Below are 21,458 nucleotides of genomic sequence, written 5' to 3'. Positions count from 1 at the left end.
AATGGAACAGTTCCTAAAACCTCACTGCAGAGTTGGGTATGTGTTTCTGACAATTAAGAAGCTCCTGGGTTTTGTTTGTTTGTTTGTTTTTTAAAGGGAAAACTGTACTACCATCGCTGGCCCACCATGTCTGCTATGATTCACAATTTCAAATTCAAGACTCACTGATTAAGGGACACTAATTCATATCAGAGAACCTAACTATGAAGGAATCTGAGAAAATGCAGAGGTTCAGCTTTCCAGTTTCAGCACTATGAGAGGCACATGAAACTGAGATTGTGCAAGTCTATCCACAATTTCCACCACAGAAAGGAACCTCCTTAACCAGGCATGGTGTCTTCCAAAAAGCTACTGCAAACATATTATTATCAGTGAGATGCTAAGATTTCATGTCAGTAACAAGAGAAGTGTTAAACACTGTACCAGATGTCCTAAGTGCAATTTTTTTTTAAAAGGAAGCATTGGAAAGGAAGAAGTAATACCGTTAACATTCCCAAGTAACAGGACTGTCTTACATAGAAATATCTAAGATAATCTATAAACTATTAGAATAAGAAAATTCAACAAGATTTCTGGATATAAGGTCAATATAAAGTCAATTGCATTCCTATATACCAATAATAATAGAATATGTAATTTTATTTAATTTTAATTTTTCAATTAGAGTTGACATTCAATATTCTGTTTCAAGTGTACAGTTATTAGACATTTATATAATTTACAAAGTGATCCCCCTGATAAGTCTAGTACCTACTTGATAAAATATATAATTTTAAAAGTACTTCTTAGAAAGAAATCTAACAAAAGATGCATTAGATTATTAATTAAAAATCATACAAATTTATTTAAAAGCATAAAAGACTAAATTGAGAGACACACTAGGTTCAGAGAAAAACTTGATATGATTAAGATGCTATTAATTATATCTATTACCATTTCAGGTATAAATTAGAAATTTCTATCTAGTAAAGTTGAAGATTCATACCTTACAATTCAACAAAATCCCAGGTTTATATCCAAGAGACACTCTCACAGATTACACGAGAAGACATGTAAGAATGCTAATTCAAGCAGTGTTTATAATAGCAAAAATTCAATATCTAAATGACCATCAACAAGAAAATGCATAAACAAACTGTGGTAGTCATACAATGGAATATTATATAGCAGTTAAAATCAATTTTAAGAGCTTCATTTATCAACATTACATTTTGTGAAAAAAAGTAAGTTATCAAAGGCTACGCATCATGTTGAGTTCTAAGCAAAACGTTTAAACATGCAAAATAATGTAGTTTATGGATACTTACATAAAATCCTACATGGGAATGAAACATCAAAGTCAGAGTAATAGTTATGTTTGATAAGGGAAGAAGGGGAATGGGTTGGGGTGAGATACACAAGTAGCTCCACACATATTTGTATGTATTTCTTAAATAAAAACAAATATGGCAAAAATATTAATAAAGGTAGATAGTGGGTATGTGGGCAGTCTGTACACTTCTCTGTAAATGTGAAATATTTCCTTTACAAAGAGAATGACATAACCCTCAATATTAGAATAACAAAGGTCATTCATGTGGATGTGGCACTCTCCTCTCTGTTGTCTGAAGTGGTACACATTGAGTCAGTTTCTTCTATTAGTGAGAGCAATTCAGCCAACTTGCTCTCTCACTCTACCCCACTACCACCAGTGGCATTTTCAGATTCCCCTCTTCCCATGTGACCAGCTGCCAGTGAGATTACACACTTGTGCTTAGAAGAAGGAAACTGCCCCACAGGCCTCCAGCCTAGGCCACCTGTTCCATCTCTAGAATATCCCTTTACTTTTCCTTATGCTCTCCACTATAGACACATCTCTTTCAGTGGCCTCAGTGGGGGATGACTAATGATTAAGGCAAGATTTGGCATATCTGAACCCCTGGCATATCGGAGTGATAGAAAAGGCAACTCACTTAGGACTTGGGGACTTGCTCCTTTGCTAAGCACAGAACAATCCCTGGTTCGCCCACCTGACAAACCAACATTACTTCCTATTTGGTTTAGCCCAAACTCTCGGGAAACTCTGTGCTTTGAGCTAAAAACTCCATGGAGATTAACCTGATTTTAAACATTTATGAAGGGTCAGGAAAGCTCAACTTTCTAGCCTCACCCTTAAGTAAAATTGCATAGTGCTTCTTCCAATAAAGCATTAATAAATTAGATTTCTTCAGAAAACCTTGGCCTGAGCTCTTTAACTTCAAGAGATGGTCCTTTATAACTCAAAGGCACTGCAAACAGACACTAAGTGAAATCTATCGCTTCACCCTACATCCTGCATAGACCCTGCAATGTAGTCCCAGCGTCCTCGAAAGGAAAGCCCAATTCCTTAGTAGGACTTAAGTAGCCCTCCATGACATGAGCCCTCACCTGAACTATGTCCAGCTTGTTAATCGCCAGCACCCAGTACAGTGCCAGGTACTCAAAAAAGGCAAGACATAGGACCTCTGTTCCTCCCACTCCTGCCTCCAGCCTTTTAGGCTTCTACAAGTGACAATAAAAAATTAAAAAAACCAAAAATCTCCAAAAGGGAAGTGTACATGCTCTAGAGAGAAAACTCTGTGATGTAGAGATTTCACTCTGAACTGAGGAAAGGGAAAAGCAGGCAAGACTAGAAACATGGCCTAAACCAGGTCATAGGGTGACAAAGGAAAGAAATGCAGATAGCCAAACACTAGGACTTGCTTACTCTATGAGAAGTCAAGATGGACAGGTAGCCAAGAGGGATGTTTCTAGAGGCTGTAGCAGCAGCCTGGCCTCTCCTTCGGCCTCATACCAAGCCTCTCACCCTTTGATCCCCCACCTCCTCTGCTGGGGCCCTGCCGAAATGGGACCACCCTAGGTTATTTGGGGCACTCTACCGAAGTGCAGGGAAGTGTTCCCAATACTCGTTTGGATGAACTCATAAATAACAATATTGAGCTGGCCCTTACTTTGTGCCAGTTAATTTGCTAAAAGCTTTACATATATTATCTCGACTAATCCTCACAGAAACCCTCTGTGGTAGGTACTGATATTATCCCTCATCTAAAGATTTGGAAACTGAGGCTTAAAATAACTAAACCCAGGTTGAATTAGCTTAACCATAACCATTCTTCATCCAGCAGCTAGAAAGATCGTTATAAAATCCACTTCCTTGTGGCTCCCAAGGTCCCTGCCTACCTTTCTCCCTTCATCTCGTTCCATTATCTCCCTTGCTCCCAATGCTTCAGCTCCATTGTCTCAAACTCCCTTCCTAGAGGGAGCTCGAAAGGAAGAAAGGGCTCGTGTTGCCAAGGTCTTGTGTGCACATTATTGTACAGGGATTAGGAACAGCTCGAATATTCAGAGTAAGACCTTAAAAGCATGGTGTGGGGTTCCCCTGAAGTACTGTGAGGGTTATCTGAAGGGAGGCCAGGCCAGAGCAGGGAGTAGTTCAGAGCAGGACTTTCTGACCTTTGATTTAGCATTAATACTCTTGAGGGACATGATATACTCTGTTAGTAAAGGTGGCACCCTACAGCGGTTGAGAAGTGAGGATAGGAAGCCGAGACCCAGATGGGATGGAACTTTAAAAGGGAAATGACATAAAACCACCACTCAGGCCAAATTGCCTTCAGTCGCAGCATTTTTTATTGCAAAACAAAGTTACCTCCTACTGATTATTTAGTGCTTAGGCCTGAGAATTCAGTGGTAAATATAGTAAAAACCAGTCCAACAACCTCATTTTAAAAGTGAGTTGAAATCCTGACTGAGCACCCTCAGAAGTCATACAGCTAGGTAACAACTGTAGACAGCCCCTGCCATTTTTGAAGATCCCAACAGTTCTTGAGATGTCTATCAAGGTAATGTGATTAAAAAGAATAGGGTTGAGGGCATCTGAGCTCCTGAACTCTGCTCCCAGGGAACAAATCCAACCATCATCCATCAAGGCATAGGCAGATCTCATTTCCTTTCTAATCCAACTGGCATATGGTTACTCTTCTACAAAATGGCACATCCCTAGAGACTCTTTGAACTCCAACAGTCCTCGACTACATCTTAGGATACAGGTACTTTCAAATGACAAAATGCTAGAGGTGGCAAAGGTGAAAATCAGTGAAATGACTTGATGATTCTTTGCAGCTCCTTCTGCACAGCAGTGGTGTGCCAAGGGGGTCTAGAGTCAGCTGGTACCAGCTCAGGAGAGCCTACTGTGCACACCTCTTCCCAATTATACCTTCAGTGGCATCAGCTTGGTGGCTTGAAGTCTGCCATGGCAGGAATATTTACATGCTACAAATGAGTGCCATTTTTTTTTTTTTAGAGCCAGCTACTAAACATCTACCAGCATATCGTTGGTTATTTGTGACCATGTTAGTATATCTGAGATTTTATATAGTATATCTCAGCAGAAACAGAGCAGAAACAGAGCTTTGCTCTTAATTCTTTGTTGAAGAAACAGCATTGCATCCTGCACAAATAGGCATTTACTGCTCTTTGAAAAAAATACTTGCATTTCTTATAGTGCTTCAAGTATTTCCGTTTCTAATTTGTTTTCTGGAAAAAAACATTATCACTGTCAGCATGGGCTCCAAATCTTATGCATTTCTGCATCCTCAAAGATTTCACTACATAAATTAATCCCTCCCTCTTTTCTTGAATTCTTTCAGTATATGCCCATTCCCAGTGTCACTCACCATTTTCTGCTGATTTTATAAGACTTTCTCTCAATCCTACTCTGTCCTGCCCTTTAGAGTTAAGCTTTTTCAAATGTGCTTATAACCTCCTCTCTGGCTCCTCAGCTTCCACCCACTCCCCACCACACCAAACAGCTCTAAGGTCAAAAATGACAAAGGAACCCAATCAACCAGCACCTCAACCCTTACTCTGATGCAGTGACACTCCCTCCTGTCAGCTCCATGACAATCTGTGGCACCATTCTCTATGATTTGCCTTCTGTCTCCATGCCTACACCTTCTCCATATATGGGGTTCCCTCTCCTGTCTTGAAATATTCATATAAATGCATAGGAGACCCACGTAACTGTCAATTATAGATACTTCTGGGAAGTCAAGTGGTATTGGAGTATAAAGATTGTTTGAATGTCCCATAAAAATATAGTATTTATACAATTTAAAAAATTACGTGATCTTAAAGTTTCATTCTACTCTACACAACTACTCACAGTCCACTATCAACATTAGCCATGGGGCATCAGCTCCGATCTGCATGCTGTTGTCTCCCAAGTCTGTTCTCAAATCTCCCACGGTGATTCTAATAAGCACCGAGTCTGAATACTCAGAAGCCTAAAAGCCATCTCCACAAACACCTCAAACTCAGCACGTCACACCTTGCCCGTCCTGTGCACCCTCCCCTCAGAGCAGGGCCTCATTACCATGCAGGCACAAATCAAATGCCTGAGACTTCCTAGACTCTTCTTAAACCCTACGCCTAGTCAGTTATGCCGATTCTATGCTCAAATTCTCCTCAAATCTAGTCACTTTTCTTGATCCCCGAGCCACTTCTTTAATTCAGGCTCTCATTCATCACCTAAATTAGGACAAAATCTAATTGGTCTCCCTGGGTGTAATCTCCCTTCACCTCCAGTTTATACCCCAAACTACAACCAGAAAAAAACTTACTAAAATACAAACTGAAACATATCACTCTAAGCTCCCTGCACAAATCCCTAATCACCATATTAAAATTTGCAACTGGTCTCCATAGCATTGAAGAAAAAAAAAAATTCCGAAATAATTTGAAGCTTTTTCTGATCTTACTCCATCAACAGCTCTTGTATTCCAGTCATGCTAAACAATTTGAAGTTCTCTAGAATGTATTCCATTTTCACTCCATTTGTCAAAGGTCACCTTTGCTAAGTAGCCTTCTTGGAACGATTCCTTCTTCCTGAAGGCTGGGCATGGATGCCCTTTCTATGCTTTCAATGACGCCTACCTAATCATGGCACTTATTACACTGCTGTTAAGTGTCAACTTGTCAATTTACTACAAGATTCTAAGACAAAATGTCTCGTTTCTGTACCCGTACTGCTTGCCTCTGGGGACCAGGTTGGGGCAAGGAGGCATAAATATCCATAAGTCTCAGTCTGAAAGGTACCTCAGAATTAATTCTGCTTCTTCCTCAAACCCTTCATCAAATGTCTGTTATCCTGTGTAGTCACTTTGCTAAGTGAATGTCCAGCCTCTTGAACGCCTCTTGTGATGAGGAAATCACTTATTAAACACTGACACCAACAAGGCCTCATGCTGAACATATACAGAGAATTCACTAGAAGGGGCTCACAGTTCATGGTCTGTTGATACCTCATCTAACAAGATGATCAGGTCCCTGCTGTCGTGTGGCTGGAAGTTGCTGGCTTCCAGAATCTCAAAGGTCTCAGACACACCTGGTAGAAAGAACACTGCTAGAAATGAGTCTGGGAAGAAGAGCCCTGCCACCAGCAGAGAGGAGGCAGGCTGGCCTAAAGTTAATGCCCAGACATGAACTGGTCTCCTGCGTAAATACAGCCAACCAAACAGTAATCAAAGCCAGCCAGGACTTAAATTCTAACCCGATGTAACTTCATCAACGTTAAAACACTTAACATTTTAGAAACTAGCTCTTTAAAACAATAAAGTTGTTTTTATATCGTTAATACAGCTGGGATTGCCTCCAACTCTTTTTGCCCTAGCTGTATCTTCAATGTTTAAGTTCCAGAATTGTCAAGTTGTCTAAAAGGACAGTCTAAAGGGACTATTTTGCCCTAATTCCAGAAGAGTCTAAGAGAATGGAGAAGACATGATTAAAGTTATTATTTTATTGAGGGAGGTAAATTACTCAAAGGTTAACTGGTTGTAATGTAGGCAAAGGGAGGAAACACGTTAGAAGTGTTGGTAAAGGACTCAAAGCACTAAAGTCTCAACCCAGCAAATATTCTGAATCTAGGGCATCCATATTTCTCCATGGCATGACTTCTCATGGCTCACTTGCCATTCAAAGGATTCTGGAGACCAAATGAGATAGGATTCCTTCAGTATTCAACCAAGAGTCTTTAAGTCTTCTCTCAGCCAAGTCATCCAGTGAAAATATAATTTATTTTTCAGATTCCTCTGGAGGATTAAAAAGCCTCTTCCGCATTGCATTGCCATGCTCCCTACTCTTGGTCCTCCTTTCTATGTACTGGAAAAAAAAAAAGGGGGAGAAAAGAACAGATTATAACATCATTTATATGAGTTAAGTTAAATATTTTTTTATTTACAAAATAAAATTGTTTTTGCAGACGAAATTCTTATTTGTCTTTTATTTCACTGAATCTGATATTGGAAAGTGACCTGAGGGATCGATTTCATTCAATACGTTACAATACCTACATTCTAATAGGTTTTTAAGTCTACTGAATTAATTCCTCCCCAAAAATGAATTTAGTTAATATTTAAGATGGATGAGTTCTGTCCCTGTTCTCCAGAAGCTCACACTCTAACACATCATCTAACCTCTGCTTGAACACTTCTAGTTATGAGGAGCTCACTACCTTGAGACGTAGCCTATTTAATTATTGTTCCAGTAATTGTTCCAAAGTTTTTTTATGTTGAACCAATAAGTGCTTCCCAGTAGTCTCATACTGCCCTCTATTTCTTCTTGCCTGCTATAACCTTCCAAATAGCTGATTATAGATAATCCACTTTTTCAGGCTGAACATTGCTGGCTTCTACAACTGTTTACAGAACATGGTTTCTGCCTCCTAATATCTATAAAGAACCTTTTATAAAGTACTTTAATATCAATACCCCTTATAAAAAACATCACCAGAATTAAATACAGTGTACCAGATGCAGTCTGACAGATGTGGACTACAATAAGCCTACTAGTTCTTAGGACCTAGACACATTACATTTCTAGAAATATTATCCAAAGAGTTAACTGGCTCTTAGCAACCATATTACCCTATTGGTTCATATGGAAACTTATGGTCAGCTGAACTTTCCAAGGTATTTTCATCATGAATAGTCATTGAACCTGATTCTCCCCAAATCTCATGTTTCTGTAACCAGCTGAATCTAAATGCAGCTTTCAACCCTTGGAGGTTTTCAGCCTAGTATTCTGATCTGGTCAATGGGTTATAAATAACAAGAAATACGGAGCCTGGCACTTAGGAAAAGCACTTGTTTGAAGCAGAGAAACTTGAATATAAGTGTTCTTATATATAAATATATATATTTATATATATATATATATATATATATATATATATATATATATATATATATATATATATATATATATATATATATATATATATATATATATATATATATATATATACAAGCTTATATATACCAATACGGACATATTTTAAAGGTGAATGAAGGGTCCCTAGGCAGAGGAGGAAAAAAGTAAAAGTAAACTCAAGTTGAAAAAACTGAGTATATGTGAAGAGTTGGACATCAAAATCTTCTAGGATACAGAGATATGGAAAGAGGCCACAGAAACAGATTAGTGATGGAGAGCTAACCAGGAACTTGACCAGATCCCCAGCACCCTCAACCCCTGAGACAATGGTGTAGAGATACCTGACTGTGGGTTACTTCATCTTCTGGGCCAGTAACCTCAAATATGAGGATCTGAGCAAGATAATCTTTAAGAATTTTTCTGAGTCTAAAATGCTGGTTGAAGGGCTCTAACATATATTCTGGAATGGTAGTTTTCAAACTCTTTTTCCTTTCCTTATAGAAGAGCCACTTCAAATTACAGATGAAGCACCAGGTCCCTTTAGCCAAAACTATTCCCTTTATCTGTCATACATTAATATTTCTCTTAAGATTGTGTAGAAGCATTTCATTGCTTTAAAAAGTTTAGGGGGAAAAAGCCTCTATTCTAGACCATGGAGAGGTACCTGCTCAGAGAAAAAATCTTTAATCACACTGCCACCAGCAATCAAGTTGGGAGGAAGAGCTTATGGATGTCTTCAGAAGATAATACTCTATAGCAGGCCAATAAAATAATTCATAAAACAAATTAAAATATAGTCTATATTAAAATATATGTTAGGGTATCTCCAAAGGGCATCAACATGGCCCCTGAATAAAAAAAAAAAAAGATGAAAATGATATTATTCACAAAACTCCACTAAACACAGAATGAAAAGGTCAATTAACCAAAAACCAAACAAAACAAGAGGGACAAAAGAGGATGCTACAAAAGTAGTATCAGCAATTATTTCAATAAAATGAACAAAAGCAGCAACAACAACAACAAAGAGAAGCTCAAAAGAACTGGTCGGACCCTTTTTCTAGTTAAAAGCTTCAAGGAATGAAATACTCAAAAGATACAGCAAGGAAATGGTAGGGAGGGAGCATCAGAAGTAACAAATGGTAAACTTGACAGCATTAAAAGCAGAGGAAATAAATGAGCACAGGTTCAGAGGACTGAAAGATGAAAGAACAGAAAAATGTCTGTGCATCAGGTACTGAAGCAACATAAAAACCACACAGAGGATTCAGAAATTAACTCAAGGAGAAAATATGAAATTTACATGAAAACAAACTCAGACCAAAAAAAAAGAATATCTACATTCTATCAAATAGTCACTAACAGATCTGGACTACCTGGAAAGAAAATTTCATATGAAGATCTAATCACCAAATCCATGGCAAAATCATTGAAGTGTAAGGCAAGAGAAATCTAAACTTAGGAAAAAAGCTATCTTACACAACTGAAAGCATGTGAGAAATAGACAGCTATACTGAATAGTATCGGCTCTATTTTTCCACATCTTATTTAAAAAGTAACATAGCCCTAGGTTTAGTTTCCATCTAAACTAGCCTTCACATATGAAGGAAAAAAATCTTTTCAAAAATCAACTTAAAACACTTATAAATGTACACATTTGTGCATACAAAGAAAATCACCACCCTTAACTCAGAACTCAAGAAAGTTCTTCGGATAGTAAAGATACTTTGGAAAGGGATTCCAGGAAGGAAAAAAAAATCAACTCGAAGTGGGAAATGTAAAAAGTGAAGAAAGATAGATGCTGGACAGCTTCAAATATTATATCTAATACCTTTCAATATGAGGTGAATGGGGAAAAAGTTCAAAAACACAGAAAATGAAAGAAAATTGGAAGGCAAATTTTTACTAGTTACAAATTTTTTTTAAAGGTTCTAGACATGAAACAGCTGATGTACAAAACAGAAACAATTAAATTTCTTTTCAAAGATTTAAAATGCACCCTGTTTGGTCAGCAGTATCTGTAAAAAGACAAAGAATCGAGTTCTTTGGCTATTTGCCCAAGTCCAAGTCTTACCTTAAAACTGTGTTCAGGAAATGAGTCTTTCCAAATAAGTCAAACTAGATCCCTATGGCTTATACATACTATAATTAAAAAGAAATTCAAAATTTTAAAGCTGGAAAGAGCCTAAGTGTAACCTCATTGTGTTATATAAGAAAACTGAGGCCCAGAGTTTTAGTTACCTACTATAGCTAATAGCTGATAGACACATCTTTTTGCTGAACAGAGATTCATTTCCCAAACCTTAAAATTCATCCAGAGGGATTACAGTGATTATAATAAGGAATTTTTTTTCATTTAGGTACAGTGATGTTCTAAAATTGTCCCCAGAAGAGGCTTTAATTTCTCTCCTTAGTTCGAGGGGGAAGAAGAGATACATATGAAGTCAATTTTTCTCTTTTATACTAAAATGTGGGAAAAAATGTAATAATGGCAGTAATATATAATATTGTTCAAAATGTTCTGTTCTATTGTTCAATCATTTCCATACTTTAACATTTTTCTTACCTCATTCTTCAAGCATTTTCTCATCTTCCGATCAAGATCATTGCAATGACCAAAAAATTTCAGAATGCTGTGCTACAAGGAAGAAAAGGAGTAATATATTTCATCCCATAACATGCTAAGGTTTCTGGCACATGAAATTTGTATACTTATTCTTACAGAAATGGGTTTAATGTGTCACCCTGTTAAAAAGCAAAGAGTTAAATCACAAGTATAAAATATATAAACAGGCTTATCCTGGCTTTCCTACAGAAGAGGGGTAAATGCTCTATAGGTAGAAATAAAAAAAAAAATAAAAAAGGCTATTCCTTGGTAAACAGGAAGCCTATTAACCTTCCAAAATCTCACAATGACAGTGTAAACAATTTTATTTCCTAACATCTTTCTTTAAGAGCACGTTAAAAATCACAGCGCAATCCATCCTCTATTACAGGGAGTGATGTCAAAGTGCAGTACGGCCATAGTAACACAAGTAACCTCCTCCACTAGCAAACACTGTCCTGTAGAAGAGGTACTTAATAATGCTTGGTGCCAAAGCTATTTTCTCATTCCCCCCATTCAAAATGTCATCAGAAACACATAACACTATTAGGTGGCCTATATGGGCCATATAAATAAGCCACTAAATCACAATACCAGAAAATCTATGTCTGAAGTTCAGTCTGCTTTGTTTGAAAAGCAAAAACAAAAAACTCCTATGGTATCAAGTCCTATGACTATTATCATGGCAAAAAATATGACTGCTCTGAAGCAGATTAAGATGAAGACTGAAGTCAAGAACCTGAATTTCAGTAGGGCCATAACTAGTGTGTTTGCACGTCACAATTTTTATGGAGGGTTGGAGAGCACAGTGATCTATAACGATCACGCCATAAATGCTGAACTTGTAGCTACAATAATAAGTATCTTTTCCTTTTCTAATTAAAACTTTCATGGAAATTGGACAAGCTATGCCTCATGCTATTTCTTTTTTTCCTGATTCATCACCACTTTAAATGTTCTTTCCTGGTTCATAATGGAGAAATGGTCAGTTTTCCAGCAAGCAGTTAAGACAAAGATCTCTTACTGGTTATCTAATGACCTTTTCATTCAGACTAGTTCCTGTGTATTTTCTCTAAACTACTCCCCTGACAACAAACAAACAATGTGGTTAGTTTATATTTATTGATATCATCTCATATACATACATCTTATTTTTAAAAATCCAAGACAAACTAATTTATATTTTTGCTTCCACCACAACATTGAGCCCAAATATAAATTATACTCATGTAACATTATGTGAAAAACCCCAAATGCCCCAGTGGAATTGGTAAAAGAAATGCCCATGGACTGCAATTCTCTTGCATACACATAGCAGAAACCTCTAGGGCCTGATGCCCATTTCTACAGAACCAAACCAGCTAAGCGACTGATTGAATAAGTAAGTCAATCAACTGATGTCTGGAAGACAATGTCCCATGCAATAGGATACAGCAGTGAGCAAGGTGGCCCTGAGCTCTACAATCAAAGTACATAGTCTGATGGAAGAGACAAATAATGAAGTGACTGCTATAAAGCAATGGTTCTCAAAGTGTAGTCCAGGGACATCCAGGAGTTCCCAAGACCTTTCCAGGGGACACACATATTTTCCTATTAATCAAAGATCTTATCTGTTTTGTTCACTTTCATTCTCTCAAAAGTGTACAATTTTCCAATGGCTTTATGAAGTATAATGTCACCACGAATTGAATATAGAGGCAGCTACAAGAATCCAGCTTTATTCTATTAAGCCAGACATTAAAGAGAATTGGAAAAATGCAAAACAAACTCTTTTGTTTGTTTTGGAAACTAAGATCTCTTTCAAGAAAAACATGTTATGAGTTTATTATAATTTTTAAATAAATGAATATTTTCTAATTTCTTGGTTTTAATTTCTAAATTCAGTAAATATTGGTAGATAGAGCCCACATAAACAAAGTCCTTTGAGGTGCTCTATGGTTTTTTAGAGTATAAAGGAGTCCTGAGACCAAAAAATATGAGAACTGCCGTAAAGTAGGAAATGCATTATGTATGGTGTTACTGGAGTGGAGTGACTATACCAAGAGAATCTGGGACAGGAAAGAAGAGAAAATGACAAATTAAGCTGAATAAAACCTAGAGGATGATAAATGATCTAGCAAATGGGAAGTGTAGATAATAAGGAAGGCGACCAGTTAAGCAAAGGAAAAAGCAAAAACAAAGGCTTGGAAAAGAAACATGCTCCAGTACAACTGCAGAAAAGAGCACATAGGAATGAGGGGGAGGTGGGAGGCACAGGACAGTGGTGAAGTCTCAAGAGGTAAGGAAGGGCCAGTTTCATGAAAGTCTCACAATAAAAGTAAAAAATGTAGATTTTGTTCTATAAGCAAAGGGAGCCGTTAAAGGGGAATTTATGTTTGAGATTAAACTTATGTTTGAGAGATCACTCTAGGTGCAGTGTGGAAAGTGTATCAGGACAGAGAAGAGGACAAAACATCCAAGGGACCAGTTGGCCCCAGTAAGATAACTTTGGAATAAACTGGTGTTGAGAATAGACATAAATAAAAAAACAGTGGAACAGAACAGATGGTCCAGTAAAACACCCACTCACATACAGTTAATTGATTTATGACAAAGGCACCAAAGCAATTTAGTGAGGGAAAAGATAGTCTATTTAATAAATGTTGGAATAACTTGGTATACAACAGGGAAAGAAATTAATTTTGACTCACACCTCGCACTATACACAAAAATTAACTTGAAATGAATCACAGACCTAAATGTAAAAGCTAAAACTATAAAATTTCCAGAAGGAAAACTAAGAGAAAAGTCTTTGTGACCAGGAAATATACAAAGATCCTTAGAACACAAAAAGCACAAACAAAAGAAAAAACTGGTAGATTTCATCAAATTTACAAATTGCTCTTTGAAACACATCCTTAAGAAAATAAAAAAAATATAGCATAGACTGGGAGAAAATATTCATAATAAACTTATTAGACAAAGGATTTGTATGCCCAATGATAAAAAGAATTCTGGTAACTCAATAAGATAAACAACTAATTTTTAAATATAGGCAAAAGACTTTATATGTATGGCCAATAATAAGCACATGAAAAGATACTCAAAATCATTAGCCATCAGGGAAATACAATTTAAAACCAAATGAGATACTACCACATATGCATAGAATAGCTAAAGTTAAAAAGACTTATAATACTAATTTTGATCTAAATGGATGGTGAAAATAGTTTGCCTAAAGTATACTGTCATCAACAACATTCTTTGAACCAGTAGAAATATCTGACTTCACAGGTCATGGGTTTTACTACATTACTTTTAGTCTTAGCATTTTGCACATTTAAATGATATTATTATAATTTGATATATCTACAGTTTATGAATATCACGAGGAAAATAATGCGTCATGCAAAGTTAAATTACAACAAATGCTCCTTTAGCTGTCTCATGCATCAGATACATGAAAATTGCTAAATATTCGATATCTGTAAAAATATCAGCTCAAATGTATTACAAAAATGGGCTTCTATTTTGGCTTTAAACATGGAATTTTACTTCCATTCCACTAACAATTAAGTAAATCTGTCAAAGTAGTCCAATCAGAATTTAAATTTATTAACACCTAATTATAAATGTTTCAATTCCCTTTAAACAGAGAATGGTAAAAATCAAGGAACAGAAAAATCTTAGAATAATTTCATTATGATCAGAAGAGTCAGAGCTGAACATAATTGTTCTAGTGCTCTGTAATAAGGAAAAGTATTTTATTTTAAGAACATGTATTCATTCTATCGCATATCATTCAAAAAAAATCCCTAACAAACTTTTATCCTTGATTTTTACTAATCATGAAAGGGAGTGATTTCTGAAAGATCACAATTATCAACTGCTAAACTTTACTAAGCTAAAACATTATCATTCCCTTCCATGAATGGAGATAACATTTTACATCAATGTCATATGGCCTAAGTTTCATTTTTTGCTTTATGGTCATTCTTCTAAACTCTTACATTTTTGTGACATTCCTTAAGTAAGTTAATCAAGACGTTGCATTCTTCAGTGTGCAAGTGTGGAGATAAGTCGGGATGCATCTTTAGGAGAAGGTGGTGGAACACAGCAGGGCAACCTGTGGATACAAGAGTGTCTTGAATATGTGTGACTGTATTTGTTAATGAGACCTAAAACTATTTTCAGTAAGAACCTCCAGTGACCTTCATCAGAAAAGAATGCTGACCTTAAGCAAATTGTTAAACTTGAGCCTCAGGTTCCTTACCAATGATTTAACAGATTCAGCAAGTTTAGAGAACCTCCAGGTTCAGAAAAAAGCAGGCCTCCTCAACAGACCCAATCCTGGAAAGACGTGCTCCAGCAGAAATAGCTTGCCTATATTAATAGCCTGACTTCAATTATTTTTCCCACATTCCTGAAACTGATTCAACTCATTTTGTTCAAATGAAATTCTACCAATTAAGAGAACTGGCTTATTAATCCTTTAAAAATGTATATTCCTGTGAGAGGGTTAAAGGGTCATTAGTTTCACATTAGTGTGAATTAATATAGACTGCTTTCTTCCTAATCTGGCTAAGAAAATCTAACTAAACAATAAAGGGAAACAAGCAGCAGATGTAAAACTAATTTTTCTAATTTAGCAGATGTATCCATAAAATGCAATTATTACAATGAAAACAAGAAGCTGAAATCCCTGAAATCAGTTCGACTGGTTCATTCACATAGAAAATTAGTGGCCAAGGTCAAAAGAAAGCATTATTTTGACAAGTGTGCAATAGTTAAGTCGCACTATACACCTATTGTTTTTTGTTTAACATCTTTTTAACTCAGAAAAGATCACCAAAAGAAAGAACCAATTAACTGCTTTAATCTTTTAAAAGTTCTAAGAAGGAAAACATAGGAGAAAATCATGACCTTAGGTTGGGCAAAGAGTTCTTAAATACATCAAAAGCACAATCCATAAAAGAAAAAATTGTAAAAATTCATCAAAATTAAAAACTTTCCTGATTCAAAAAACGTCATTAAGAAAATGAAAAGACAGGTCACACTTTGGGTGATAATGATGTGTCAATGTAGGTTCATCAATTATAATAAACATATCACTTTGGTGGGGGATGCTGATAGTGAGGGAGGCTGTATGTGTGTGGGGACAGAGTATATTTGGGATCTCTCTGCTTTTTTGCTCAATTTGGCTGCAAACCTAAAACTGCTCTAAAAAATAAAATCTACTACAAGCTACAGACTATGAGAAAGTATCTGTAAATCATTTATAATAAAAGACTTGTATCTAGAATATAAAGAATGCTTACAAACAATCCAATGTTTAAAATAGACCCAAAGAATGGGCAAAAGATTTGTATAGTTCACTGAAGATGATACAGGAATGGTTAATTAAGCACATGAAAAGATGCTGAACACCAGGAGTCATTAGGGAAATGCAAATTAAAACCCTGATGAGATACTACTACATATCCACCAGAATACCTACAATCAAAAAGTTAGATGATACCAAGCATTGGTTAGAATGTGGAGAAAATGGACCTCATGCATTGCTATGGGGAATGTAAAACAGACACTTTGGAAGGCAATCTGGCAGTTTAAATTAAACACAAACTTACATATGACCCGGAAATTGCACTTCTAAGAATCTACCCAAGAGAAATGAAAACATATCCACACAAAGATATGGATGTGAATGTTCACAGCATTATTCATAATAGCCAATACTAAAAACAATGCAAATGTCCAATAATCAGGAAATTGGATAAACAAATGCAGTATATTTATACAATGGAATACTACTTATCAATTAAAAGAAATTAACTTATACATGTGCCAACATGGATGAACCTCAAAAGCACTAAGCTAAATGAAAGAAGTCAGATTCAAAACACTACATTGTATGATTCCATTTATAAGCAATGTCTAGAAAAGGCAAATTTGTAGAGACAAAAAGCTGACTGTTGGTTGTCTACGCCTAAGGTGAGAGTAGGCAATTTACAAATGGGCACCAAGGAATCTTTTTGGGTGATGAAAATGTTCTAAAATACAACTTGTAGTAATGGTTGCACGATTGCATAAGTTTACGAAAAATCACTGAACTCACGATGGGTGAATTTTATGATATGTAAATCATACCTCAATAAAACTGCTAAAAATAAGTTCCAAGAAATTCAAACAGCCCATCCACCTTCGACTCCTAACAAATAAAATCCTTAAAAATATCCAAACAAATAATTCCAAAGAATGGTAGTATGCCTACTATTTCAGATTTCAATTTATGAAAATACCAGATCATTACTTCACTAACTACTACACACACACACACACACAAATATACTACAGCTGAAGGTCACAAATCGGGTTGTTTTGCCCAGCTGAGTATTTGAAATGGAAACTGGAAAAGCAGCCTAGTTCGTTTTGTTTGCCTGCTACTAACTGTAGTCTTTTTAATAATACAGATTTTTTGCCTGAGAAAAATGAGATCTCATACAGTTCAGCAATTTAAGTCATCTAATACTGTACCAATATTAGGCACCTACATTTATGTATATTATTAGTTACCTGGTTTCTGCCTCACTTATTTTTTTTGAAGGAAGATGTACATTGGATTAGTGATCTATCAAATAAGTCTAACATTTTGTAAATGTATTTGACAAAATATTTTTGCATACTTCAAATATGTGCTTTTATAGTTCTCAAATGACCTCTTTAATTGGCAAAGTAAATACTCAAGAAGACATTGGCTGCTGAGATAAAAACATTCATGCATGTTGTATATAAGAATAAATGCATATCATGAGATGTATACAACTATACGTACATACATATAAAATTATAAAACTATAGTTATAAAACTATATGGCATTGTTCTTAGGACACACTTAAAATGATTGCTGATACCTTCTACTATTCTTCTTTAAGAGACTATTCTAAGAACATTATTAAACTCAAAGTAATTGTCATGAATTAAAAAGCCAAATACATACTCCGTATTCTTATTTTTTAAAATTTCTTCAAAGCCATAAGACTATATCTACATTATTAGTGTGGAAAATGATTTGTTGAACACTTACTATGTGTTAGGCACAAGTCTAATAATCCTTCCAATAACCATAGGAAGTAGGTAACTTTTTAAATTCATTGAACCATAAGAAATTGCTTTTTTGTAGATCAAAATATGCATTACCCACAGTTTCATAGCAAAACTAAGTCCCAGTCACACAATATTTTGGTATATGTGCTGCCAAAACAAGCACACCCAGTCACACAATAAGTGGCAGAGTACTACCCAAAGTAATCTCTCGACAGATTTTTCCCATGTTCAAAATGGGAAAGGCATACCTTCCCAGCAGTTTGTGAATGAAATAAATTCAGACAAAAAAAAAAAATTACAGAAAAAGACAAAACTATTTCCCAAAGAGCCTCTGGTTGGCTACAAGTTCAACAGACACTAATTCTAGGCCCAGTTTCCAAAAAAGTCAATATTATCTTGTATTGTTAGAAACAGAGGGTCTGTCTACATCAACAAAAAGAACAGCACTATACTCATCCCAATCAGCCATGTTCAGAATACTGAGAATTTGAATATTCCTGGGGAGACTGCTCAGGACAGAAATGGCTCTGATACTGGGTTGAAACAGGAAACCATTAATGAAATTGTTAACATTTACCAATTTAGGAGAGTCTACACCAGAGGAGACAGATAAAAGGAAGGACCTGGTTAAGTTAGACAGACAATGGATTTGAGGGGAGAAGACAGTTTGAGGCAAAAGTTGTGGACTCAGCTACTGACAAGTTATATCACTTTGGTTACTTAATTGGAGACTCAAATCTCTTCTTTCTTAAAATGGAAATTAACTCAACTTCTATCTCGGTGTGGTCATGAAGTTTAAATAACTTATATGAGAATCTCTGAAACAGTGAACAGTGAGTGTGATGTATATAAAGTATTATTTGTATATCTGAAATACTCTGTACATAATGGGAAAGGTAGAACTGAATTTACTCTGAGGTGTTTCTGAGAACAGGACTGAAAACCAAAGGGTGGAAGTTAGAGAGGCAGAAGTCATCTTCATGGAGCTGTCCAACAATGAAAGAGGCTGCTGCCAGAAGCTCTCAGTTATCTGTCCAAATGTGCCCAAAAGAGATTGGCTACATAAATTAAGGATGTCACAGAATAGTATATTCTAGCATTGCATTCTTAAGTTTCTTCTCAACTCTAAGTTCACAATTAAATGATTTTAGGCCATTTCCGAAGATAAAATTCACACTCAAATGATAAATACTTGTTACTACTAGGAATACAGAAAATAATTTCAAAAGGGTAGTGCCAAGGTAATTATGAACATCAGCTGCACCACTGAAATAACGGTGAAGAGAACATTCATTTGTGATAAGCCTTCGTGCATAGATATTTGTAATGAGAGGGATAAATTCCATTACTATTCAGTTAAACACAAAACTTCAGTTCCACTGGCATTTAGAAAACATCAGAAGGGTTAATTTGTCACAATTACACTTCCCTCCCCATGCCAACCTCACCCATTTCCTCAAGAATGCACACTTTGATACCAAAACAGTCTGCTGAAACTCTTAAAAATGTTCAGCTGTGACAATCTGATGTTTTGATAACTGGCTATCAGTTATTAAGCAAAGCAATTTTAACTTTTACTTGGGGGTAAGCTGGGAGGGTAGAAGGGTACTCTCACTAACAATATAAAAATTAATTATATTTTATTCATTCCATCTTATTCTACCAAGACTAAGGTAAAATATTCCTAATGAGTATTCTATGATACAGATTTCAACCACCAGGTGGCATAATTTCAGAAAATAAACCAAGAGTAAGCAATACCTTAACTCTAGTAAAGCGAGTAAACCTAATAACACACTTGAGCAAATCTATAATCACAAGGGGGAAAACCCATACTTTAATACCACTCAGGTTTTCTTTAGAAAGATTCTGTTATTGTGTGGTTGCACCAGAAAGAAATTTATACTACAGTTGTGATTTCTAATGACATTTTAAAACGAGCAGAAAACATAGCTAGAAAAGTCTCCTATTCAGAGTCTGAAGAACCTGTTCTCCAGAAAAACCTGTAAACTAATACTTGAAGCTTTCTAAAACACATTTTTGAAAGCCTACATTTCAGAAAGCACTGGAATTAGTTAAATTAGTATTTCTCCAACTATTTCAAACTATGCACCATATTCAGCCAGAGGTAGCAGATAGCAGGGAACTTACCTACCCTAGTCACTTCTACTTATCACACCTGAAGAGTGACCAAATCTAAACAGATGCTATTGACTAGTGTTCTCAAAGTACAGAACATGCCCCATTGCTACTAAGAGCAACATTTGAGCTGGACTGTAGGACTCTAACTATCGCCACAGTTTCTTAAAGATGGGCCAAGCTGTAGCTTTCCACAAACAAACATTTATCAGCACTTACTAGGTGCTGAGCACTCACTCTGCCATGAATTTCAGAGGGAAAAATTAGTTCATATACCTCAAAGAACGCACAGGCCAGTGAGAGAACATTCTTGTAAATGTAAAGTAAATGCTCAACAAATATTTGCTGACTGCTGCATTTAGGATTATCACAGATTTGAACACTGGTTCAGACCTCAACATAGTTACATCAACTAAACAAGTGTAGAAGCCTGTATGTGTAGGAAAGGCGATACAAAGGGTGTCACAACAGAATTCCTTTGCCAGCGCAAACTTCTTTCATGCATTTAAAATTTTAAATGGTTTCCAGAACTTGTATTTGCTTAAAACTTCATAAAGCACCTATCGTGAAATCACAGGCACGGCAATATTTAAACCGAATAAAAAGGGATGTGAATGTTCACTCTCCTTGAAAAGTGTACTGATGGAGATCTTTCGGGATTCTAACATAAAACGGATTGGTGGCAACTTCCACGGCAGCTGAGATGCGCCCTAACGGCCTCCCATCTTCTACATGAAAATTCTAAACTACTAATCAATAACAATAATAACCATAAAATGTACTGAGCGTTCACTGTGTCACTGTGGTAAGGGCTTCCCTTCTCACAATCGATACGATGAATTATACCCATTTTACAGGCGAGGCAACCGAGGCTCAGGGAGAGGGGAGCCCGCCCAAGGTCACAAGACTCGAGAGTGGCGGGACAGATTACAGCAGAGTGAAAGATCTAGGCCAAAGCCTGCCCTCAACTACCAGCAAGTCCTCAGCAAAAGCCTGAGGGCGGAGAGCTCAAGACGCACCTCCCGCGCTCTCCCGAGCAAAATCTCCGGCGCCGAGGCAATGGCCGCCGGGAGGACCGGGGGCCGAACCTTCCAAGTCCCAACCTCTCAGGGCGGCAGAAGTCTCAATTGGACGCAGCACAGCAGGGCGCATGAGAGCAGAGGGCTGGAGGAGGGACAGGTGGATGTCCCGCGGCCTCCCTGGACGCTGCGGCCAGAAAGAGAGCGTTCCTCAGAATAGCCCGGACTCCCGAGACTCACCCTACTCGATGCCACACAGGAAGGACTGCGGCGGTATTCACCAGCGAAGATTCCCCACTCGAAAGGCGACTGCCTGGGAGCCAGAGTCGGGCCAGCTCCGGGTGGCGAAGGCTCCCGCGCCCTCCACAGCTGACCCTCTATTCGT

General features: G+C 36.8%; 1 protein-coding gene across 3 annotated transcripts in view; it reads right to left on the bottom strand.

Annotated features, from left to right (window-relative positions):
* Nucleotides 1–21,451, bottom strand: part of CMC2 (C-X9-C motif containing 2) — a 106,639-nt gene extending 85,188 nt beyond the window's left edge. For 2 of the 3 annotated variants that reach the window (XM_039888832.1, XM_039888831.1), the window contains exon 1: nucleotides 21,314–21,443. Coding sequence is in view for 1 of the 3 variants with exons in the window: in XM_039888833.1 (XP_039744767.1) it covers nucleotides 7,090–7,176; nucleotides 10,793–10,864; nucleotides 14,821–14,901 (240 nt within the window). In the remaining 2 variants the exon portion in view is untranslated. Of the gene's footprint in view, nucleotides 1–6,799; nucleotides 7,177–10,792; nucleotides 10,865–14,820; nucleotides 14,937–21,313 lie in introns of those variants that run through there. The other variant, XM_039888833.1, reaches the window with a different exon arrangement.
* Between the last annotated feature and the right edge of the window lie 7 nt (nucleotides 21,452–21,458).

Source organism: Pteropus medius, unplaced genomic scaffold (assembly GCF_902729225.1).
Source record: "Pteropus medius unplaced genomic scaffold, Ma_sr-lr_union100, whole genome shotgun sequence".
Classification (NCBI taxonomy): domain Eukaryota; kingdom Metazoa; phylum Chordata; class Mammalia; order Chiroptera; family Pteropodidae; genus Pteropus; species Pteropus medius.
Note: the sequence above shows the minus strand (reverse complement) of the source record. Positions and strands in the feature narration are given on the sequence as shown.